Below are 25,880 nucleotides of genomic sequence, written 5' to 3'. Positions count from 1 at the left end.
GAGAGATCAATAGATAATAGGAGATAGGTAGGTAGATAGAAGATATATAGATAAATGGTTAGACATATATATACACACAGGCAGTACCCGGGTTACATACAAGATAGGTTCTTTAGGTTTGTTCTTAAGTTGAATTTGTATGTAAGTCGGAACTGTATATTTTATCATTGTAACTCCGCCCAAAATATTTTTTGGGTTATCATAAGAACCAGGATTAACAATAAAGCTTAACTGCAGACACCTGTGATAACTGTTACAGCTGATCATTGTAGCCTAGGACTAAAGTACAATAAATTACCAATATCCAGAGGTCGGTTTGTAACTAGGGGTCGTATGTAAGTCGGGTGTTCTTAAGTAGGGGAACGCCTGTATATATATATATATATATATATATACATAGGAAATAGACAAATTAAAGAGCAATACATCATCTGCCCACAAATATGCAGGGGCTCCTTTCAGGACAGGGGTCCCTAGGCATATGCCCAGTTTGCCACCCCTAAGGCCAGTCCTGTCCATAATAATCCCCGTTCAAACTGTTCTATAAATAGAGGTCCACGTGTGTCCCACTACCCATTTACAGCACTGGGAGGCTGCTGAGGGCACTGACATGCCGTGCCCCTAGGCCGCGCACATACATAACATACCCCAACACTGGTGACCCACCCTCACAAACCGGTCTGACAGACCACACCCACCGCCTTCCCTGAATGTCAGGTAGCCAATTGAGAGAAGGGAAAATTAGACGCCCCGCCCCCGACGTCACGTACAGGTGAGCTCCCGGAAAAAGAAAACAAAAAATAACAGGAGGAGGAGGGTGTCACGTGCTGCACCCAGCCAGTAGAGGGCACGGGACGGTGATCCGCTCCAGAGCGCAGGCTGCACGGCGGCGAGTGTCTACGAGCACCTCCTCCGGTTTCACGAGAGCAGAGCGCGGCTCCTCCTCCACCGCACGGCGGCCGCCTCCTTCCACAAGTCTCTGCTGCTCCTTCTCATCGCTGTACAGAGCTGAGCGGCTCCGGGACTACATTACACGTGTGCGGCCACCGGGAGAGATGGAGCCTTCCCGGCCACTAGGGGCACAAGCGACACCTGTGTGAGAGGCGCTGCGTGTGGATCTACCTGCTGTGCCTTGTGGAACGTGCACCCTGCCGGAGGGACATGGCCTGGGTGAAACTATTCCGCCGGCAGGCGGGGGGGAACCTGGGGAAGGTCTACCAGCCGGGCAGTATGCTCTCCTTAGCACCGACTAAAGGCCTCTTTAACGAGCCCGGCCAGAACAGCTGCTTCCTGAACAGCGCCGTGCAGGTGAGCGGCCGGACCTACCTGAGTGTGCAGTGTGACGTCTGCCTGCTCTACCTGTGTGTACAGTGTGACGGCTGCCTGCTCTACCTGTGTGTACAGTGTGACGGCTGCCTGCTCTACCTGTGTGTACAGTGTGACGGCTGCCTGCTCTACCTGTGTGTACAGTGTGACGGCTGCCTGCTCTACCTGTGTGTACAGTGTGACGGCTGCCTGCTCTACCTGTGTGTACAGTGTGACGGCTGCCTGCTCTACCTGTGTGTACAGTGTGACGGCTGCCTGCTCTACCTGTGTGTGCAGTGTGACGGCTGCCTGCTCTACCTGTGTGTGCAGTGTGACGGCTGCCTGCTCTACCTGTGTGTGCAGTGTGACGGCTGCCTGCTCTACCTGTGCGCGTGCAGTGTGACGGCTGCCTGCTCTACCTGTGCGCGTGCAGTGTGACGGCTGCCTGCTCTACCTGTGCGCGTGCAGTGTGACGGCTGCCTGCTCTACCTGTGTGTGCAGTGTGACGGCTGCCTGCTCTACCTGTGCGCGTGCAGTGTGACGGCTGCCTGCCCGTTCTACCTGTGCGCGGGCAGTGTGACGGCTGCCTGCCCGCTCTACCTGTGCGCGGGCAGTGTGACGGCTGCCTGCCCGCTCTACCTGTGCGCGGGCAGTGTGACGGCTGCCTGCCCGCTCTACCTGTGCGCGGGCAGTGTGACGGCTGCCTGCCCGCTCTACCTGTGCGCGGGCAGTGTGACGGCTGCCTGCCCGCTCTACCTGTGCGCGGGCAGTGTGACGGCTGCCTGCCCGCTCTACCTGTGCGCGGGCAGTGTGACGGCTGCCTGCCCGCTCTACCTGTGCGCGGGCAGTGTGACGGCTGCCTGCCCGCTCTACCTGTGCGCGGGCAGTGTGACGGCTGCTGCTCCATGTAGTAATATACTGCTGATTTCTGTTAGATATATGTGGTGTTTGGGTATGATTCTGGTAGCAATGACATGGAGCTTCTGTCTGCTACTGCCACCATGTACCTGATTGTAGTAACATGGAGCTGGGGTTTGGGTACCAGACGCTGCTTGTTGTGGTTAATGATTTTTACTGGCTAATTATTAAAGCTATTAATAATATAATTGATATCTGCTTTTAGCTAAGCTCCTAGTACTGACACAGACAATTGTGTACAGCGATGAGCTCTGCCATAATAACATAGGGGGACATTGCTGAGTGTTTCTGGATGGGTGCTGTCATGATTCTGGTATATACCTTTGTGTAGATACAGGACTCTTTATCTCGCTGTGTGTGCTTGATGCTGGTTGTAATGTTATTCATTGCCCCAAACATTGCATTTATGCCGTTGCAGTCGGTTTTCTATGTATATTATTTCATCCTTGGTACAGTGTGCTGATGTGCTTGTGTGACACAATATGATGCTAGTTACAGTCTACACCTTTATTTTATATTGGACTTGACTTCATCATTGTGTGTCACCCGGTCTGTATGTGTTATCACTTGTGTATGTTACATGCAGGAATTGTTCTGTGTGTGGTACATGCCATCTCATTGTTTATGATGCCATGCTTATATGGGCACGTGCCGATGCAAATGCTGGTTACATGGGCACACTGATGTTTGTAACTTGGCACTTGCTAAGCATTTCTTTCTTCTTGAACATAAGACATGTGTTCTAATACTTACCGTGTACACACTGATGCTATTTATGTCTGGGATCATATGTTATATTGTAGGCGTTCTACAAGTTTTATACATCGCAGCTTCTTCCTATTGTTCCTGGCATTGTGCTGACCTGACAGATCGCGCCAGTACCAAGTGTCAATTATCAAGTGAATAATTGATATTGGCACGGTACAGTGTGTTTTCCTATCCTATTGATCTGACATTGATGTTGATTCATCATTAGGTATTTCTTGAGATGCTAATGAATAAATTGATGCCCTTTTGGCTTCGGGGTCCTGTTCTGTCTACATGACAAATAACCCTGAAACAGTCTATTATCTTTACAATTGGCATGGAAACCGGTTTGGAATGATCTGCAGAAGCAGCTGAGCTCATGTGTGTATAGTTCTATGGGAAAAGGTTCAGGATTACTTGGATTTTATTATTTAAAGCGGCTGTCCAGCAGTCTTTGGTTAGTAAAATCCTAAAGCCACTTTTCTGTGGAGCAGAGGCCGCTTCACTTTTGGGAGCCTCTCTTGCAAGATCTTTGCCTTTTCACTAGGTGCAATAGTCAGAAATATGCAAATAGATTCTCCTTGCAAGACTATGCACCTATAAAGGCAATCTCATTAAAGGGATTTGCAAATTTTAATCACCTAGTGATGTTTAAAAAAATACAGATAATTTTGACCCCCTTGTTTAAAATTCAACAGTGTGGGTGGGCACTAGCTGAGCAGACACTTCATGATTCCTCTGTGCTGTGAGATGCTGTGTGCTTCGATTATTATGGGTACAGGGTTTGTCTACACTATCGTTTAGCTTATGAACATTCTACTAGTATCTGACACAAAGAAGAAGGGAGATGAAACAGATCATGAGATGGATATAAAACACAATGACACACTTAGCACTTCTATTTGGATCCTCGGATCAAGAGCTTATCTTGTCTGTAGAGCAGTTGCTGTCTCATCTACAGGATGCTGGACAGGAAGTGCCTCTGTCTGTAGTGCTCTCTGCCTCCTGCCCCTCCCCCTACAGTACAAGAGAAACTATTCATGATAGAGAATCTACCCAACCATAGTCAGGATTTTTGGTCGTATCCAAGAACAACCAAAATGTAAACACCAGGACTCATGGAGACATGTTGAATTATATCTGTGAAATGCTATATTTTTGTTAATAACATTGAATTAGAGAATGTTTTACTTTGGTTATCCTGAGTATATTGAGATTTTTGTCTTTGTAGTTATACCCCTGACCCACCTATAGTCATGTTTGTGAGAATCACTTTAACTTGACCGTTTGTTTTTATGTATTGTGAACCAAACATACCTTGAGAATGCTGTAGCTACACTGATGCAGAAACATATCTTGTTTAATCCCTGATCCAAGTGACTTTGGGAAAGCTGGGTGCATAATGGCTGCCTTCATAAACACATTACATGGAGCTTCCTGAACTGTCAAGACGAGACTAATCAACCTGAGCTGACTGACTCATACACAGCAGTTGAAGGATGGTTCAGCAATTGATTGCTTCTGCAACACAGTGAAGTGGGCGGCACAATGGTTAGCATTACAGCCTTGCAGCGCTGGGGACCTGGGTTCAAGTCCCAGGGTCAACATCTGCAAAGAGTTTGTATGTTCTCTGTGTTTTGCGTGGGTTTCTTTCAGGTCCTTCAGGTTTCCTCCGACAATCCAAAACATACTGGTAGGTTGATTAGATTGTGAGCCCCATTGGGGACACATTACGCAGCGCTGCACAGAGCTTGCTAAATCTGTGTGCGCTATACATAACTAAAGGAATTATTATTATTATTATTATACGGCATTCTCTGAAGCAGAGCATAATTACGGTGAGAGAAGACGTGCCAGAGTAGCCACAGGAGCGACAGAGCCTCATTATTATAAGTGTATGATTTTTTTTTTTCAGCAAAACCACTCAGTTCAGGGGTTAAACAAGATATGTTTCTGCAATAGTGTAGCTACACAGGAAAAATCCCTATTGGTTACATCCAGTGACTGCAGGTGACATGTTCTCTATCAGGTAACAGTGTTAGGGGTAGCAGCAGGATAAAACTGTCCAAAATACTATACGGCTGTGTTCACTCGTTTGCCTTGCATTTAAACAATATAAGACACCAGTGCTCATTACTGATCCACACATAGACCCACAGTAATGTGGGCGGCCTCCCATGTTCTCCTCCTTCCCTTGGCTCCTGTTATGTTTCCCCCTCACTAGTAAGGTAGTGCAGCTCTGTACATGGGCTTTCCCTGCAGGTCATGTGACGCATGACATCATCACAGGTCCTGCAGCCTTTGGGTAGTAATATTCTCTCAAAGCTATGGGACGCTAGAGGGGAAAGCAGTGGCTCTGGACACAGATTGTGATGAGAGTAGGGAGGAATACCCGGACAATGGGACAAAGATCCAGGACTCTGGCCAAAAGATCGACACAGGCCCCTGATCTTTTGACCTAGTGACGCCTCTGGTACTAACTAACACTGTTTCTAACTATCCGTTATGCATGCGTTTTTTTGTTGTTTTTTTTCAAACAGAGAAATAGTACTGCAGCTGCAGTAATTTTTGCCGTCGTAAAAACGTATGCATAACGGATACCTGACTAACTGAGCCGAACAAATTACAAATAATTTTACATTGATGTCAGCTGGATTTTTATTTGATACAATTAGCCTCAGTTCTTTACTTTTTAATGGAGATTTAGATGTTGCTGTAAACCGAGCCTTAGACTTGAATTGAGAAGGTGACTTCCAGTCTACATAGAATTTCCGTCAGCTCCGTAGAGATTAATGGAGCAGAACGGTCATGCACGGCTGTTTGCTCCACTAATCTGTCGGAGCAACGAGGGCGACCCCTTGTTTTCGTGGTCTGTGTGTGTGTATGGGGAGTATACTGTGTCTTGCTGATTGACAGCTATCTCACCGCATATTACGTATTTGAATGGATGGGTTTACACAACAAACTTGATTTTGAGGGTGGTGTATTCTGGAACAAGAAAAATAAAAAGTTTTGGGAACTAGCCATTCTGAGTAGGACATTCTAGGCTGAGTGGGCACTATAAAATGGACATAAATAAAACGTAAGATAAATAATTTTGTGTAGTTGGTAGAATTGCTCTAATCTACATCTTTATCACGTGCTGCAATAAAGTGTGTTTTGGACTGCTGGTCATGGATGACGTGCCTTTGTGTGTCCAGTGTCTTGTCATATCATGTACCTTTACTGAGGCAGTCATTCTGGAAATGCTGCCTGTAGGTTCATTGAGTCATTTCCCCACCTCCAGGCTTGTAATGTGGGTCAGAGGCCCTGGATTAGTTGTTGGCTGTGTATGACTATAGACTGTATGAAAAGGATTGAGGTGCTTCTGGTTTACAGCCTTTCCCTTTTAGGATGTAATCTGATACATTCTCAGGTACTATATTAATAGTGTGTAAAATTTACATGGCTTAGACTGGATTTACCAGATTTATTGCTATGTATTGAAGGCTTACTTTATCTTGCTTTTATTGCGCCAAACTTTTGACTGTGTGTTGTATAATAGACCACACACCCCTTTGTTCTTCCCATGTTGACCGAAACTATTTCTACAACATGTTGCAAACAGGGGATACCTTCTAAATCCGAGTGTGTAGAGACTCGCTCTATAGGAAAGAACAGGTTAATTGGAGAAAGTGCTTTTACACTGACCGTTTATGTTACAAAGGTTATATTTGCTAGCACTGTTGGTTGTATTGAAAGTTTAATATTTATGGAATTTCTTTTCCATTTCGTTCATTATTGAGATTGATTTCAGGCCAGTCTAGGAGCCAGCAGCATATGTGAAAAACATATGGACCCATTGACCTCAATATTAAAATGATCTGATTCAAGCATCAAGTATGCCAAGATGTTTAACCACCCCTTGCCAGGGTACACGGCTGGTGAAGTCTCCTCTCACTCTCCTTATTGGTGAATAGTGCATGTAACATGGATGTCAATGAGGGTATTATAAGAAGATGAGGAATGTTACTGTAAGATTAGAATCTGTAATGAAGGAGAAACTTTGGTCATTGCAGGAAGACTCCTTTGAGAGTCCTTTTCCTCCGAGCCATAGATAAGTCTCCAAGGGACCTTTTTAAAAGGCGGAAGGAAAGGCTTTTGAACTCCAATTGACTCAGAAATACATTTCCTTTATGAGATTAAAGAAAAATGTTCTTGTCCTAATGAAACCATACCTCTACAGCGTCAATGTGGCCAATCTTTTTCCATTAATTTTTCTTATTTTTGTCATTGTAATTAACTTTAGCGCTGTTTTTTTTTTTTGTTTTTTTTTGTTCTCTACTTTGCATAAAAAGGGGCAATGTATTAGTGTTTCCCTATACATTAATTGTATGTTTATCAGGTGGAAGCCATAATGGTTTTTCGTAAAATCATGGTGGTATCGTTGTTGATATCACGGTGGAGATCAGACCAGCACAAGACCACACAAGTACAAGCTGTCACATAACAGGTTTGGTGGCTTCTTTGGTTGGGCTCTAGGAGCACAGGAACAATATGGTGTGGGCTTAGGAGTCGTCCCTATCCCATAGGTCCTGGCTGTGTTGCATAGCAGCCCCTATATGCATAGGCTGGGATTTGAGATGTCTTCGCTCGTAGCTGTGTAACGGGAACCTGTCACCATGACAATGTAATCTGTAGGCAGTATGTTTTGTAGCAGGAGAAGCAGATGAGCATGATGTATAGCCTTATGGAAACAATGTGTGGTGTAATGTGTATTTTACTTGTTTGTCTGCATTTTTATGCTCAGAAGTCATGGGGTTGGTCCTATCAGCAGTTGACCACTATAAAATTTTTACTCTCAAACTCATACTTTTCTAGTGACTGGAGGTGGTTTAACCTCGTTAGATACAGTATATGTTATGTAGCAAGCATTGTCCATCCTCTCGTTGTCCCATGTAAAAGCACAATATACTTCAGTACTGGAATATTCCTGCCGTTATGTTGTGGATTGTAGAGTGTATTGCTCTCCCCACATTCTTCTCTAGTCAGTTTAGAGGTGGAGTGGTAAAACTGGCTATTTGTCCTTTGTTTGCCTCTGTGTTTTCTTAAAACAATTAAAACCCTTCAAGCTGGCAGCTGTTTATGGCAAAACATAATAATAAAAAACCCATCTAGTGTCCTAATAAATCCATGATGCTCATGGTTTACCGCCCTCCCCCTCCCTGTGCTGCTGTGTGTTTATATCGCTGAAGCAATGACTTGCCATACATTCTGACCTCCGTTCTATTGATCACTGAGGATCTGAGCGCACACACCTACTAATATGTTTTTCATCTGGCTCGAATGGCTCCAAATCACCCTTATATGTCCGACCGGGCTGTAAAAATAGCGCAGCAGGCTGCCCGCACCCCAAGAACCACTGGGACTTTTCCCATAATAACGCTAAACCCCTTTATTCATGATATTGCAACAGAGGGGAACCATGTTGTGGACAGGGGACTGATCCAAGGTCTGAACTCCTCTTAAGATATGGTGATAATTAATATATATATATTTTTTTTAATACATTATCTCACAAAAGTGTTTTATATGGTGGGAAGTTACCTTTTTACCTTTTTTTTTTTTTTTTTTCCCCTTTCCATTTATCTCTGTGAAAAAGCAGTATTCTGGAGGTACTAACAGTAAGGCTACTGTTGTGGCAAATCATTACTACTAGCAAATCCTTACACAAAGTCATCTAAGTTTGTTTTTTTTGTTTTATTATGTTTTTGGAAACTTCATATTTGCCATGGTAATTTAATTTCTTTATTCAATTCTGTTTATTTTCCAGGTTCTGTGGCAGTTGGACATCTTTCGACGCAGTTTACGTGGGTTAACTGGACATGTGTGTTTAGGTGAAGCCTGCATATTTTGTGCTTTAAAGGTATGTCATTCTTTTTACGGATCCAAATGAAAAAACTAAATGGCAAGCTCCACTTCTACGGCTGAAGAAGATTAGAGGTTTAGTGCTACATGAAGAAACTTGTATGTTTGCCTGTAGGCCAGCTAACTTTCTCCAGTGAGGTGTTTAAAACGGGGCAGCACGGTGGCTAAGTGGTTAGCACAACAGCCTTGCAGTGTTGGGGTCCTGGGTTCCCATCCAGGTCAACATCTGCAAAGAGTTTGTATGTTCTCTCCATGTTTGCATGGGTTAACTCCCACAGATTGTGAATCCGATTGGGGATAGGGACGGATTTGGCAAGTTCTGTGCAGCGCTGCATAATCTGTGTGTGCTATATAAATAAAGAATAAATATTCTAAAGATGCATTGAAGGGGTTGGCCACTTTTATGGTAGTGTGTGTAAAAGGGGCAGATATTGTGTAAGAGATTGTGTAGAGATTGCATGCATCTCCATCATCGGACTTTAGTAAGCGGCTCCTAGTGCCAAAAAATTGGGTGACAGGTCCTCTTTTAACCTGGATTAAGTGGCCTACCCCTTTTTAAGGTTCACACAGTAACAAAAAACCCCTCAATCTACAAAATAAATATGCCCTAAGTATTTTATCTTTATTTTTGAATAAATAAATATACACAGTATTAATCTGTGTGTATGTGTTCTCCTTGCTTCTACGGTGGGCATAAGATGATTTTTCGTTGGATACCTTGCCCACTTAGTAGGAAAGCATTTTTTTCCTTCCATAGCTACACAGGAATGTTGCAAAAATCATTAGGGAAAAATGGGCGTTTAGGTTTGTTTTCACAGCCCATTTGCCTCAGTCTGGCATGTGTTTTTCACACATCCCTTATAAACTATACTCTGATAGATCGGTGGGAAACTGTTCTGACGTGGCAGTGCTCTTCTTTATAACGGATGGGTCACATTGCCATGTGCATCTGCCCTAATGCCCCCCCTCCATACACAGTTTTCAAGTGATTATATTTGGATATTTGTAACTACTCTGACTTGAACCCCTGCACAGATTGTCTTGATTTTATGGCCAGTATAGCGTGTTATCGTGGAGATGCTGTTATTGTTGCATAAATAATTGTCAGCTTCTTAACATATGTTGAACAAGTTCTCCCACTTTCAGATGAGGAATGACGTGGCTATGCTGCCGCCAGGATCCTTTCTCTGCTGTCAGCAGCGTGCCAGTCTAGTCTCTGAGCGGCGCACATGACTCACGTTGTTGTGGACGCTGTAGCTACCAGCTATAGATGTTGTCAGACAGCTTATCCCTAGCAACCAGTGTGTTGCAGGTTACTCGATGCTATAGCTTCTACTTGAGTTGGGGTTGAGGGCTTGTACAGTGTATGCCTTATAGGTTATTGGGAAGACATTTTCTGTAATCCCACCCCCTTTTCCTAAGATTCATGTTTTGCATAAATAATTTCTCCAAAGTAGTAAATGTGCATAATAATTTTCATTCCTGGATAGGTATGTGTTTGTTACACACTACTGTACAACACAGACCTCAGCTAAAGTAATTGTTTTTGTTCCCTATACAAGCATAAATTCATAGTCCATGAAGCATAATGATATATGATGCAAGGAGTCCCTCTTACCTGAAGAAGAGCAACACAGAACTGTTACCATTGTGACATTGTCGGAGTGTCTGTTCTGCTTGCAAGCATCATATTGCATCATATTTGCATCATATTTTATTATGATGTATGGAATCCCAGCACTGTCCTTGGTCCATGAAACTCAGACCGTGCATAGTCATGTGACACTCACCTGAGTTTACTATTGTCAGAAGAAAATTAGTAGTCTTAAGTTTTGGCGATAGAATTTATTTTTCTCTTTGGAACAGTGAGGGTTATTTACAGTTTCAGCAAATGAAATTGCATGCAAGTTTCCAAAATTGACATTTCTTGCTAATAAAAAGGGCATTGCTGACACTAGAACTTCACCCATTTTCAAAAAGGCGGTTCTGTAATGTACCTGAATCTAAGGCAGATTATCTGCATGTAGCACTGCAGGTAACGCTACTGAACACAGTGTAATGAGGGCTCATTAATGATATTGCAAGTTAATGAGTGATCAATAATATAACTAATTTATTCTGTGTTTTCAGTGGCGATTCCTCTTCTTACATGGGAGGATGAGCTGCTGACATACAATGATTTATATGCTCGCCTAGAAGACTGTAACTGGATGAGCACTGAACATGTGAATGAGCCTTACTTTGTTTTTAATGACATAATTGTAAAGCTTTCACTTTTTTCTTTTCTTGTCTACAGTCCATTTTTTCCCAATTTCAAACTAGTCGGGAGAAGGTCCTCCCTTCTGATGCCATGAGGCTTGCCCTTGCTGAAAGCTTCAAAGATGAGCATCGCTTCCAGCTTGGCCTAATGGATGATGCTGCCGAGTGTTTTGTGAGTATTTTTATTTATTTTACTTCTCCTAAATCAAACCATGTAGCACATAATTCCTGTATGAAAATGATGCACTTACCTGGTGTCTTTACTTCGGTATACAAGTACTAAATGGCACTGATGAAAAATGGCTTCCATATTTATCTGTGTAAATGCAGAATGAAGCCAATAAAATCTGTGCAGGTTTTTGTACATGTTTTATTACTCTGGCTGGTTATTTGGTATTACTATAGTGTTTTTGGGAAAAGATCAATGCCAAGCTTTTAATAATTTGTGTTCCTGTTGTGCAACTCTTGCAGGAAAATATATTACAGCGAATTCACTTCCATATTGTGCCAAATAGTGAGGGTGACATGTGCACTTCAAAATCCTGCATTACCCATCAGAAGTTTGCCATGACTTTGTATGAGCAGGTATGAAGGGTGCTTTAATATTCTGAGTGCAAATACATTTTTATTTTCCACCTTATTATCCTTCTAACACGTGTTTTGATTTGTACAACACACAGTGCGTGTGTCGCAGCTGCGGAGCCTCTTCTGATCCATTGCCTTTTACCGAGTTTGTCCGTTACATTTCTACTACTGCACTTTGGTAAGCATTTACATGTGTTTTCTACATTTGGCAGTAAAATGATGTTGTAGGACGTTTAACACTGCTTTTTATACACAAGTTTACTTTGTATGAAGCCTAGCTCTTCTAGCACTTTAATATTTGAAAAGTGTTTAGAAATAAGTTGGGGCCGTTAGTAAATACAGTGCTCCTTGCGTCATATTTTGGTATAATGCAAGGATCCTCCTTCTGTACATGGAGTGCAGTCTGTGGTATCGGGTCGAAGTACAGTCTAGTTTCCACAGGCTGCATTTGGCCTTGGAATGGGGTGGGGGGGCATATGTGTCCAAGACTCATACTACCGTGGTCATCTGTGATGCTTTCACTCACTGCCTTGTATGGGGCAAGAAGTCCCACAAGGGAAACAGTATCACACATGACTGATGCTGAGTCCAGTCTTCGGTCTAGGAAATATGGACAACATTTGATCTGTAATTCAGACTACCCACCTAAGCACCAGCCCAGAATATGCTGCCAGGTTACCAGTTGGTGAACACTGTGGTACGGCATTGAAAAGAGGCAAAGGTATATTGTTTAATTTACTGATAGGTTACTTGAGTCCTTTACCCCACCACCTTATAAAGCTATTCCCAATTTTGCTACGTGCTATGGGATGTGTTGTATATGTATCACAAGTTGCCTTTTTACTCTGCTTCCCAATAGTACATTTTTACACAGCAATGATCTCTGTGAATGGGGAGCTAAAGTCTATAACAGCTCTTGGATGTGCGACGAGTTATTATTGAGAACCTCTCAAAAGGCAAAGAGCGTTTCTCTAGTATCTGGCATTTTCACATTAATCCTGTCAGAAACCCATTTTCATTTTGTGTTTGAGACATGAGTGGCAGGAAATTACTTCCCTCCACATTCTTATTTCCAGTGAGTCAGAGGCATTAGAAGCTTTGTTGGGGAAAAGTTTTTCCAATCTTCGGATAAATAATGCGCAGTTAGCGAGGCGTGGGAGGATTTTAGCATGTTAATGTTTTATTTAAATTGCAGCCTTTTTGAATTGTGACTCAAGCTGTAAGTGCACCATGTTATTTGGGCCCAGGGTTCCAGACACAAGCAGATGTTCTTTCTACTGGGCTGCTGTGCTGCCTCTTTGTATCCTCTACCATGTGCAGTTAGCTTAGAAATTCTGAGTTCCGCTTTTACTGTCAGCGTTTTCAAAAGGCTACTTGCATCATGTCGGAATGGGTGAGCGCTCTACAATTTAGCTAGCGTGGCGCTGCTAATGTACTTCAACCTTGGCGTGGAATGAGCACGTGTAAATTTAATTGTATAGTGAGAATGGATAAATGTTGAGTCTCCTATTGCTTTAAAGCACCTCCTGCATGCGTATTCATATTCTATTTCTATATATACATATTGCAGCCATCTAGAGTGCTGCAGATGGCATATTTGACAACAGGTAGTAGTTGGTGTAATCTTCCCATTTTACTTGAATGCCTTTCAATTTGCTTGCCAGACGAAGACATCTGACAGATGTTTCAGCGAATAATATATTGACCATAGCTACTTATTTATGTATACTATATAACTTTTACATTTACAATTGACTTTTTTAAATTATTATTATTTATACATATCTAATGCAAAAATTGACAGCAATTTCATGATGACGTTCACTGAAATATGTGGCCTTACAGTTTAGAAATCGACATAACACATAGGAGACAGTCAACCCATCCACATACGTAGGCAGCAGTGTAGGGAAAAACATGGTAACACTTTAGAGACTTTCCACATTTTGATTAGGGTCAGCGGCACACAACTGCACTTAATGCAATACTTTTCAATGAAAAAAAAAACCTTTTTGCATGCAGGTAGCCTGAATTAGAGGAATTTAGTGGGACTGTCGGGTACCTACCGTATTTTTCGGACTATAAAACGCTTCTTACTATAGGACGCACCCCAGATTTAGGCTTCCAAAAAAAGGAAAAATATATTTTACAACAATTAAAATATCCCTGTTGGTTGCACTAAAGCACAGCACACACAGACATACATTTACACACTCAACTCTGCATCATCCATCCACATACACAATAAGCTCACCTACACACACTCAGCTCACCTATACACACCCCCAGCTCACCTATACACACCCCCATTTCCCTTCTTATTACCCTGTCCCAGGGAAGCATGGCAGTATGAGACCTGTGGTGATGTAAGAAGCATGTGATCAGTCACATGATTCTGACACCACCCAGGTCCTGGAGGACATCGGGGAGAGCAGTACGGAGGCTCCTCTCTGGAAAATCGGGTGCAGCTCTATATCAGGGCATCACCTGATCTCCATTACAGGGTCAGGAGGGTCTGGCAGTGCTGGATCCTCCTGACCTCCGGTCTATAAGATGCAGCCACTTTTTAGCAAGATTTTTTTCTTGGTAAAAGGTGCGTCTTATAGTCCAGAAAATACGGTATATACTTCTGTGGAAAAGGCCTTTGGTAAAGATGAGGAGACAGGCTGCAGATGTATGCAGACTTTCTCTCCTTAGCAGTGTAATGTAGGGTAGAGACATGCAGCTAAAAGCAAGAAAGCTTCATACACATCTTTACTGTTCAGTATTGTTACAGTAAGTAAAAAAAAAAGTACTTAGTCAACCACCAATTGTGCAACTGCTCCCACTTAAAAGTATGAGAGGTCTGTAATTGACATCATAGTAAACCTTGACTATAAGAGGCAAAATGTGAAAACAAATCAAGAAAATCACATTAATCACAGTCACACAATTTTTAAAGAATTTATTTGCAAATTATGGTGGAAAATAAGTATCAGGTCACCTACAAACAAGCAAGATTTCTCACAGATCTGTAACTTCTTCTTTAAGAGGCTCCTCTGTCCTCCACTCGTTACCTGTAGTAATGGCTCCAGTTTTATCTTGTTATAAATATAAAAGACACCTGTCCACAATCTCGAACAGTCACACTCCAAACTTCACTATGGTGAAGACCAAAGAGAAGACTGAATCTGCAATCGGCAAGTAGCTTGGTGTGAATAAATCAACTGTGGGAGTAATAATTAGAAAATGGAAGACTTGACCAGAGATCTCACCCTGTGGGGTCAAAATGATCACAGTGAGCAGAAATCCCAGTACCTAATGGTACCTAATGAATGACCTGAAGAAAGCTGATCTTGCATTGCCAGACGTGTCTCTCTGCTTAAGCCATTGCATATCCGGGCCCATCTGAAGTTTGCTAGAGAGCATTTAGATGTTCCAGAACAGTATTGTAAGAATTTCATATATGGTCAGATGAAACCAAAGTAGAACTGTTTGGTAAAAACACAACTCATTGTGTTTTGAGGAGAGAATGCTGCGTTGCATTCAAAGAACACCACACCTACTGTGAAACATGGGAGAGCAACATCATGCTTTGTGGCTTTTCCTCTGCAAAAGACAGGGATGACTGATCCGTGTACATGAAAGAATGAATGGGGCCATGTATCAGGAGATTTCTGATGCAAATTTCCTTCCATCAGCAAGGGCAGTGAACGAAGGAGTGGCTTCGTCAGAAGACTTTCAAAGTTCTGGAGTGGCCTAGTCAGTGTCCATATCTCAATCCCATAGAAAACCTATGGAGGAAGTCTAAAGTTTATGTTGCCCAGCGACAACCCCAAAACCTCACTGCTCTAGATCTGCCTGAAGGAATGAGCTAGCATACCAGCAACAGGGTGTACTTTGTAAAGACTTACAGAAAACATTTGACCTCTGTCATTGCCAGAAAAGTATTGAGATGACCTTTAGTTATTGACCAAATACTTTTTCCACCATAATTTGCTAACATTTAAAAATCAGAATGTGATTTCCTGGATTTGTTTTCAATTTTTGTCTCCCCATAGTTGAGGTTTACCTATAATAGCAATTACAGGCCTTTTTCATCTTTTTAAGTGGGAGAACTTGCACAATTGGTTGCTGACTAAATACTTTTCCCCATTGTATACAAAGTCTAAAATGCTGCCTCAACCCACTAGATCAGATACAAAGGAAAAATAAAGTTAGCGCTTGCAAAGGGGAAATCTACTCAAAATGTGCTACACAAGTCATTGCCAGAATCTTTACTATTTCTCAATTGCAGAAAATGATAACTTAACCTTAAAAAATTTTAAAGTCCTAAAAAATGTGCGTACCCTTTAAGGGTATGTGCGCTCCTTTTGAAACTTTTATTTATGTTAGTAATGCGGTAAGACTTTCACAATACACCATAAAATCTTCCTTGTTAGTCTGTATTAATTGAAGGCTTGTTTAGATCACAGCTCTTATTTCCCTCCACTGTACTGTGAGCTTAATAGACATGAAAGGAAATAACAATGAAAATGAAAGAGCCCTAGGGATGGGTAATCACTATGGCAATCGCTGATAATGAGAATCTCTGCATATAATGAATTGTTAAGGAAAATGAATCTGCTCTTCCTTGGAGACGTTCTTTACACCTGTGTACCTTCCATGTCTAGTAATGAAGTTGATCGGATGCTGGAGAGACACGAGCGCCTGAAGCCAGAGATGTTTGCCGAGTTACTCCAAGCTGCTAACACTGCAGATGACTATAGAAAGTGTCCTGTGAGTACAATAAATTTATTGCATTGCATATGCTTTCACTATAATTATGTAGACAACGTCCTGGTAACATGGACTGTGTGTAGCAGAAGTCTGTGCTATGGGTTTGAGGCATCTCTCCTTTTCTTTCATTTTGGAGATCATAGACCTCACCAATAGGCTTCTCTATTTGCATGAATTTAAGACTAAAGGATGTTTTTATACATTCAGAGTAATTGTGGACAGAAGATCAAGATTCGTCGAGTGTTAATGAACTGCCCTGAAATAGTTACCATTGGTCTTGTTTGGGATTCTGAGAACTCTGACTTGACTGAAGATGTAGTTCGGAATTTGGCTACACAGCTCTACTTACCTGGGGTATGTATCTTTATTGTAGTCTCTTGGGCAAAGTGTAATAGAACTTATATTGTAGTGAACTAAACTTTACCTTTCTTCCACAGTTGTTTTTTAGAGTTACTGACGAACAAGCTAAAGAAAGTAGACTTTACCTTGTGGGTATGATCTGCTATACTAGCCGACACTACTGTGCCTTTGCCTATCATACAAAGAGTGCCCGATGGGTTTTATTTGATGATGCTTCAGTGAAAGAGGTAATTTTCTTCAGAAAATGGTTTTCATTTTAGGTTTCTTAATTCCCCCATGTGTTAGAGCTGACTATGGCTTTTTCTTACCTTTTTTTCTGGTTGTTTAGGTTGGAACCAAATGGAAAGATGTAGTCACCAAGTGCATTCGATGTCATTACCAGCCTTTGCTATTGTTTTATGCAAATCCTGATGGCACAGCAGTGACTACAGATGATGCCCTTAGGCAGGTCATGCACTGGACACCTTATAAAAGAATCTTTACCAATGAAGACACAGGTGTGTATAAAAATAATGAAGGATATGAATGTGTGTGGAGTTTCATGTAAAATGGTCTGTAAGAAATCTTAACTGCATACTCATCCAGAAAAGCTAAATTATGTAAAGCAACACTATTCTATCTGAATGTATTCTATGTGATGGGGGTTGTCTTGTGTAAAAAAAAAAAAAAAAAAACCCTATCCATGTGCCCATATGAAGTTCCCTGAATGGGTAGACTCTAGCTGTTCTTCTATTACATGGAAGGCCATTCATTCTGCTACTTTTTCTTTGGAAAACATGTATTTCTTTCCAAGAATGGGAAAAGTGTGTGCCTGAGGGCCTGAATTTTGATGAGGTTTATTTCTGATTAGACGACTACTTTTATCATCGTCTTCATGGTCTTATCAGAACCTGCTTTTGAAAAATGACTATTACTGTTACTATTTTCAGAAATCTAATAAAGGTTTGGTGTCAAACCTTAACATTGGGAATTTATTAAGACCAGTGCACAACGTGCTGAAATTACCTAGAGGTTCTGTCCTTTTAGTAATTCCAGCACTCAAAATAAAGCTACACTAGCTTCTGCCTGGTAAAGATTTCAGCTATACCCTGGGCCAGTGTCCCGTCAGACCCTGTGCACAATTTCTTGGGTGTGCGAAAGGAACCAAGACCTGTTAATTCCAAGTTCACCAGAAATGGGCATGATAATTGCCCCCCAGAGTGTCCTATTAACATTTGCTGTTGAGGGAGTGATAATAAAGGGGTGTATTACGAGAGGGGGTTCCAGTAGAGAACTGTTCTACTAAGCAGTATTGTGGAAGACTGCAGGCAAAAACGCATAGCTATCTCCTTATCTCACCCATCCATCCTGCCTGTAGTGTTCAACAAACTGGTTCATACCACCTGAGACATGTAATGACAAACATGAATACTATTCATAGTAACCTTTTTTCACTCACTCCTTTCCTTAGCTAATGACAGAATGTCATCAACATCCAAGAAGTCTGAATACAATAGAGATCGGGATCTTGGAGAGCATATTTATCAGAATAGTGGTTACAAGCATCATAATGATACAGGATTTAATGGCAGCAGTGTTCAGTCAAGTGCTGGCAAAGGACCTGGTATGTAAAACTACTACTCTCAGCATTGGGTTACTACAAAGAGGTTGTCTTTGATTGGATATTGGATGAAACAAACGGGTATCTAATTACTCATGTAATGTATACAACTAGTTTAGTTTAAATGTACTGACAATGATTCTCAATGTAAAAGGCACAACATATATGGTTAAAGTACAATACATTTTTTAACAAAATTGCATAAATTAATAGTTCAGGTGATAATATTATACTTGATACACTTTCTTAAAGAAATGCATTCCTGTGTCCTTTCCCCATTTTCCTGTATTTAGCAGAGCTCTGTAGACCACAGTTTATCTTCTCACAGTTGAATTATAAAGTGAAATATTATCTACCTAGATATGAAGAGTGAATGGTTAGCCTCCTGTCCTTATCTATCTGCTGTGTAGGAACCTGAGAAGTTTTTCCAAAGACACTACTTCCATAAAATGGACAGAGAAGCTTTTAATTTCCTTAAATATATTAAGGTTTATAAAAAAAAAAAAAAAAAAAAAAAAAACCTGTTCTTTTTCATTTCTGAAATTAAAAAAAATACACTTTAAATGACCTGTGTACTTTTTTTGTTTTGTTTTTTCATCAATTCAAGTGAAATTGGGTCGGAATGATCATCAGGAAAAGTTAAAAGATTTGTCACGGGAATGTGCCCAAAGAGCGAATAACCTAAAAAGTGCATCATCATCATCTCAAAGAAAGCCTTTGGATAAAACCCAGAAGAAGGAACCTGCCAGACCAAAAGGTAGTTTGGTTCAGGTGACAATAACCCAGTTTGCAAAAACAGCCTAGCTTGGATGTTCTGTATGCTTTCTAAAACTCCAAAGGAGAAAGAAAAGCAATGTAGCTGAATGAGCTACACCGCTTCTGTAACTTCTGAAGTTTCCAAAACCGTGTTGCTCACTTTTCTGTCACTCCCATTTACAACTAATTAACGCTAGATGGCAATACTTGAGTATGACATATAATTCATTTCTTTTAATGTAGTTGATATTAATGGCGGCTTATTAAAATACTTTATACAGATTTTATATTGGTCCCCTTAGATGCCTTTTGTGTCTGATCACGGTGCGGGGAGCACACATTGTCTCATCGCATCATGATCAGGCGCCATAGGCGTCTATGGGAACAGATATCTGGCCGCCAATGGTGTGGCCCAATATTGGTCCCCACTACAACCGTTTGATTGGCCCCCCTCAAACAAACATGGTTTTCCACCGTGTGCAATCCACGTTCCATGTGCAATCCGGGTCCCATGTCTTTTTTGAGCTGTTTGCCAAAAACTCTGAGCAGACGCTATTGTCTTCCTTGTGTGAGTGGAACTCGCATGCCAATGGCACATGGGTCCTTTGTTTGCAGACCGAGAATGCACATGTTCTTGATCAGGTAGGCTAAGGGTGACTTCACATGGCCTAACCAGTCCGATATATAGTTACAAGGGAATCCTGTAAAGGATTGAGAATTTACAAGTAGAATCTACCTCTTAGTACTAATCCAACTCTGAACATGAGAATTGGCATCTGGCTTTACAGCAAATGTGTACCATAAATGTGTTGCAAACGCAGTGAGATTGGTGATAAAAATGTTTACTTTTATTTTTCTGTTTAAGAACAATCGTCTGGAAATATGGTATATCCATCCAAATCCTTCTCTGGAACACAACTGAAACCTGCATCCTCTCCTACTAGGAATGGTTTTCGGCAATATCCCGACCCACACTTTTTTAGCAGTCAAGGAAGAGGACCATATAAGCAGCAGAGATCAGAACAGCAGCCCAGGCACATTTCTGCATCCACTACAGGCCAGTCCATAATCTCTGAGCCCAGGCAGTTAAGTAAGGTGAAGAGCAATACTCCATCTGGCTATGATACAGACGGTAGTCACGAATTTAGAGAGAAGACCAATGGCAAAAGCAGAAAGCCTTGGAGACCCATGCGAGAGACTCTAAATGTGGACAGCATCTTTAATGAGAATGAAAAAAGTCAGTCTAGCCCACGGCACACAGCACAATCTAATGGAAGACAACAAGCGGTCAAGGATCAAAGTGCTAACCAAAAGGAGAGTCCCAAGAAAAAGGTCCTAATGACAATCTATGAGGATGAAATAAAACAAGAATCTGGCAGCAGAAGTTCTCTAGAATCTCTTGGGAAAGGTCCAAATGAGAGAAACAAATTAAATTCTGACTCGAAGATGTTCCATCTTGACAGCTGGCAGATACAGAGGGCAGAGTCTGGGTATGAAAGCAGCGATCACATCAGCAGTGGCTCCAGTAATCTGGATTCTCCGATTATTGAAGGAACCAGCTTTGCCGATATGAAGGGACTCCAAGAAAGCCTTTGCAGGTGAATTATGATTTAATTATTGCAAGGTGTTTGTATGTCATATGTTGTTAAATCCAGATACGATAAGAACTCTTTGACCACCTAGTTGGCCAATATGCATAATATATGGTGGAACTGAACACCCGTCACTGGAAATCTAAGACAAGAGGGTGATCTTTACAGAGAGATCCTTTGGACAGGATGCAAATTGGCATCTGTGTAGATACTATTTACTGTGTCTTTTATCACATGCCAAGCTATGGGCGCAAACCAATAAAGGGGTTCTACCAACTATGTAAGTTATGCAGGATAGGTTAGAACAAGGTGATCAGTGAGGGTCCGACTGCTGAGACCCCAACAAACCCGAGAACAGGGTTCCCATACTCGCTCATGGGTGGAGTGGCAAATGTCCTGTCACTTCATTCAATTGTTTGCTGTGCTCAGCAATTTCCTATACTACCAAACTATCCGTGGCAATCTATTCATTGTATATGGGAGTACCGGATCGCACTACAATAAAATGTAATGGAGGGGCAGGACGCATGCTTATCTTTCTTCTTCACCTGATGACAATGGGAGCTTTGTTCCCTAGATTGCTGGGGGCTCTGTTCTTGTGATCCGTGAGTGTTCGAGCAATTGAACCCCTTTGGATAGGGGATAACTTAAATAGCCCTAATACTGCGTATGATTATTTTTCGTGGGTGAACCGTGTATATGCTCATGTAGGATATTGCTACCAAGTTTTACTACTGTCCTAGGTGTTGGAGAACAATTTGATCTTTATTAATGCCAAAAACAATACCATCTGATACATTTGTGACCTAAAGCTATTCTGTAGTTTTATAAAGGCAAATGCTTATCACAATGTAATGCTGGGATTGTGCACGTTATTGTTATAATAATGTACTGCTTGGAAACCCTAGTTGAAGTGTGAACTGGGCCTAAGCATATCAGATGCATGCAGTAGACTGAGCCAATGCTTTTCCTTCTTCAGCTGTAGTATAGATTCTGCCGGCAGAGTGGTATTGAGGGCTATTTGAAGACTTCGGTGGACACCTCATTTATTCCAGAGGGAAAACCATGTATACTGACTAAGGGCTTATGTACGTCCTCATAGACAGCAATAGCGGTACGGAGGGGATACGGTGCCACACATGTGTGTCACCGATCCGGGCCGCACACCGCAAAAAGATAGAGCATGCTCTATCTTTCGGCGTGTGTGCGGCCGTGTCCCGCTATTCTCTACTGCGTGTGAATGTACCCTAAGAGTAGTGATGCTGCACTGTGCCTATATGCATAGTAGGAGTATATTCAGGATATGAGTAGTAATGCTGTTGTCCGTGTGGAAGTGCTTCTCAATAAATTAGAATTTTATTTTAAAAAATTCCAAGTAATTCAATTCAAAAAATGAAACTCTTATATCGTGTAGAGTCATTACAAAGTTAACGTTTTCAAGTGTTTATTTGTTAATGTTCATGATTATAGTTTACAGCCAAGAAAAACCCAAAAGTCATTATCTCAGAAAATTACAATATAAGACCAATGGTATAACATTTTTTGAACACAGAAATATTGGCCAAATTAAAATTCTGTACAGTAAATGCACTCAATACTTGGTTGGACCTCCCTTTTCATGAATGACTGAATCAATGTGGCGTGGCATGGAGGTGATCAGCTGATGGCGCTGCAGAGGTGTTATGGAAGCCCAGGTTGTGTGAAAGCAGTCTAAATCATCCTCTTGACAGAAACCTTTAGATTCTCTATGGGGTTAAGGTCAGGTGAGTTTGCTGACCACTCAAGCACAGTGATACTGTGGTGATTAAACCAGATATTGATACTTTGGGCAATGTGGACAGGTGGCAAGTCCTCCTGGAAAATGAGAAAAATCTTGCCAGTATAGGGAAGCGTGAAGTGCTCTAAATTTTTCTGGTAGATTGCTGTACTGACTTTGGTCCTGATAAAACACTGTGGACCTACACAAGCACTGATGAACTTTTGTGGCTTACCTTCCTCGTGGAGTGTGTCAATGAGTTCCTCCCGGACATCTGTCAAGTCCTCATTCATACCCATGATTGTGTCGCCTACTGAACCAGACTAGGGGACCTTTTAAAACACTTGGCAAGCCTTTGCAGGTGTTTTGAGTCAATTTATTCTAATTTTCTGAGTTAATGACTTTTGGGTTTTCCTTGGCTGTAAGCCATAACCAACATTAACATAAATAAACCCTTGAAAAGTTCACTCTGTAATTACCCTACACCAGTGATGGCGAACCTTTTAGAGCCTGAGTGCCCAAACTTCAACCAGAAGCCACTTATTTAAAGCAAAGTGCCAGCGCAGCAATTTAAGCAGTAATGTATTTCTCCTTGTTCATTGATAACTTTCAATTGTTCAGCCTCCTAAAGACACCAACGCAGTTGAAAAGAGGAGGGCAAATTCGCCTATCATTGTAGGAAGATTCTCGAGGAAGATTCTTTGAGTCCTGTCTGGTGAACATTATGCTGGGGTGATGCCCTGGGTGCCCACACAGAGGGCTCAGAGTGCCGCCTCTGGCACCCGTGCCATAGGTTCGCCACCACTGCCCTACACAATATCAGTTTTTTGCTGACTTATTCATTCATGTACAGGTAGTAGTAATGTGACTTGCCAATACAATATTTGTAGGGTAGGACTAAATGTATAGACCGTTATTGCCACTTTACTCAACTCTATTTGCACCTTGGGGTCGCAGAGACGTTAGACATGGGCCCCTACTGCCACAGGGCCTGGTGCACTCTTTGCCCTATTGTTACAACCAGCTTGATGGCATTATAGAGCTGCTCCTGGCCACCGGCTGTGTTTTCTGCTGTAGCTCCGTTACATTCTGGGTTGATGCCAGCATGTCCTTACTAATGCTGTATTGTACCTAACAGGAAAGGCACAGCTGGGCAGAACCATGAAGATTTTGTGTAGTTGATAGGATGACCTTGTGAAATTGCTTTGTTAGCTGGGAGAATCACTTTAGTGGTTGAGTTCAGGGCACAGGTATAGTGAGAGCCCTCCACCAGACAATGTCTAATAGCTCCTCCTTGTGGACACTTAATTCTGACTTCCATTCTGTCTCCAATTCAATGGGGGTCTAATATAATCTTCATCTGTATCAAACTACCTTTTAAATGAATAGAAGCCTAAAATCAGCTGCTGAAATCTGCATGGAAATCTATGCAAAATGTTAGTGTGAACATACCCTCAGGATGCATACACTGCATGCTTCATGCAGTATCTGAAGGGATTTTCTGTGAACAAATTATATTGCTGATCAATGAGGTATGTAATTCTTCCTTTACTTGTTCTGTCCTTTGGGACAGGTTGCTTTTTTTCCTCATGTTTTCCTGTGGTTCACCCATAGGACTCCTTGTGGGGCTTTCAGAGTTGCCATGTGTATGTTACCACTCCACACCAGAGTGGGTTTGAGTCCAGAGAGCTTTTAGCAGGTCGCTAAAATGGCCCCAGCCTTATTCTTCCAGTGAGGACTAGCCACCCACGTAGAAAGGAATTGTTCATAATAGACCATCCCATTTACCACATGTTATGGTATTAAGTATTAATTGGTACCGTTTGTATTTCAGTGACCATCAGCATCCTGTAAATGGATTTCGCTCCACCTCTCCACACAGTAGAAGCCAGTTAAATGGTAAGTTATTGGAAATTGATCTGACTGACTATTTTATGTAACTGAAGATTTGGGCTGGAAAAGAGTAGGTTCTCTAAAAGATTCCCTAATCGCATGTAGGCCAGCGTAGATGATTTCCAGAGTGGAACTCGTTCCATTTGGTTTTGGCGACTAATGACCCATCCATCCAAGTAGGGTAGTCTACAACAGAAGTTCTCAGTCAGGTGTTTATGGCTCAAGTGAACTAGAGGTTTATGGGTCTTTTTGCTATACTGTGGATGCTGAAATGCAACTGCATTATTGCCCAATCTGATTCTCACTGCACAGTGAATCATAAATATGCATTTTATAGGGGGGAAGATTTCCTATAATTCTGGTATAACTGTAAAGTTCTTTAACATTACAAGTGTACTAGCTTGTGTGTGCACACGAAGTCATATGCTGCCCCACCTCCTGTACAGATAATACAGCATTGATTCTGCAGGCCAGAACGCGAACATCTGCCATATTTAGTTTAGCAGAGAGCCCTGGGCCAAGCTTCTCAGCCGGATCACAAGCTAGTTTTAGCCATGCATGGTTCTCTGTGTCAGCAGAGGAGAAAAATACTGCTTCTATTTTTACATGGACTGGAATCCTGAAGACAAACCCTTCTGGTGTCAGGGAGCATTACTCACATGGAGGCCTTCCTCCTCCCTCATCTTACCTAGATCACTGCTGCCACCTGCTGTGCGATGGATGTACTGCCATGTCCCCTTTGCAGCCCAGAATCTTACTCATATAGTGGTTTTTTTTCCTGCTGATGTTAGTTTTATGTTTATGTAAATAAATGTAAGCTCCTTTTTTTGTTTTCTAAGGTTGCTATAAAGATTATAATGGCTTAGAGCGGAGTAGATATGAAGATCGATTATCCCCAGTCCCACGTGAGCCTTTGCACTTGCACAGTCCATCCGGACAAAGGTAAAGCTAAAATATATTTCCTGCTTCTAATGTACTTTGTTACCAAGACATACTGGGGGTCATTTACTAAGGGCCCGATTCGCGTTTTCCCGAAGTGTTACCCGAATATTTCCGATTTGCGCCGATTTTTTTATTTTTTTTTTATTTTTTTTTTTTTTCTCCCTGTATTGCCCCGGGATTTTGGCGCACGCGATCGGATTGTGGCGCATCGGCGCTGGCATGCACTCTACGGAAATCGGGGGGGGCGTGGCCGAACGAAAACCCGACGGATTCGGAAAAACCACCGCATTTAAAAAAAAAAAAAAAAAAAAAGTGTTGCAGAGCTTGCTCTTACCTTCACTAGGAATAGGCCGGTGAACCTCAGTGCACTCCGGGGAACTTCAGCGCAGCAGCGCCACCTGGTGGACGTCGGAAGAACTGCCTTAATGAATCCCCTGCAAAGAACGCTCCGCTGGATCGCGTATGGACCGGGTAAGTAAATCTGCCCCATTGTATCTTTATG

At 42.0% G+C, this 25,880-nt stretch overlaps 1 protein-coding gene across 1 annotated transcript in view; it reads left to right on the top strand.

Moving 5' to 3' along the window:
• Positions 1-795: 795 nt before the first annotated feature.
• USP53 (ubiquitin specific peptidase 53) overlaps positions 796-25,880 on the top strand; it is a 30,241-nt gene continuing 5,156 nt past the window's right edge. The window contains exons 1-14 of the mRNA XM_072119192.1: positions 796-1,308; positions 8,783-8,875; positions 11,174-11,308; positions 11,608-11,721; positions 11,817-11,899; positions 16,374-16,479; positions 16,687-16,833; positions 16,917-17,066; positions 17,168-17,336; positions 18,290-18,442; positions 19,047-19,196; positions 20,061-20,793; positions 24,378-24,442; positions 25,276-25,378. Coding sequence (XP_071975293.1) covers positions 1,162-1,308; positions 8,783-8,875; positions 11,174-11,308; positions 11,608-11,721; positions 11,817-11,899; positions 16,374-16,479; positions 16,687-16,833; positions 16,917-17,066; positions 17,168-17,336; positions 18,290-18,442; positions 19,047-19,196; positions 20,061-20,793; positions 24,378-24,442; positions 25,276-25,378 — 2,348 coding nt within the window. The 5' untranslated portion in view covers positions 796-1,161. The remainder of the gene's footprint in view (positions 1,309-8,782; positions 8,876-11,173; positions 11,309-11,607; positions 11,722-11,816; positions 11,900-16,373; positions 16,480-16,686; positions 16,834-16,916; positions 17,067-17,167; positions 17,337-18,289; positions 18,443-19,046; positions 19,197-20,060; positions 20,794-24,377; positions 24,443-25,275; positions 25,379-25,880) is intronic.

Source organism: Engystomops pustulosus, chromosome 1 (genome assembly GCF_040894005.1).
Source record: "Engystomops pustulosus chromosome 1, aEngPut4.maternal, whole genome shotgun sequence".
NCBI lineage: Eukaryota > Metazoa > Chordata > Amphibia > Anura > Leptodactylidae > Engystomops > Engystomops pustulosus.
The sequence above is the reverse complement of the archived record's forward strand: the minus strand, read 5'-3'. Positions and strand labels throughout refer to the sequence as shown.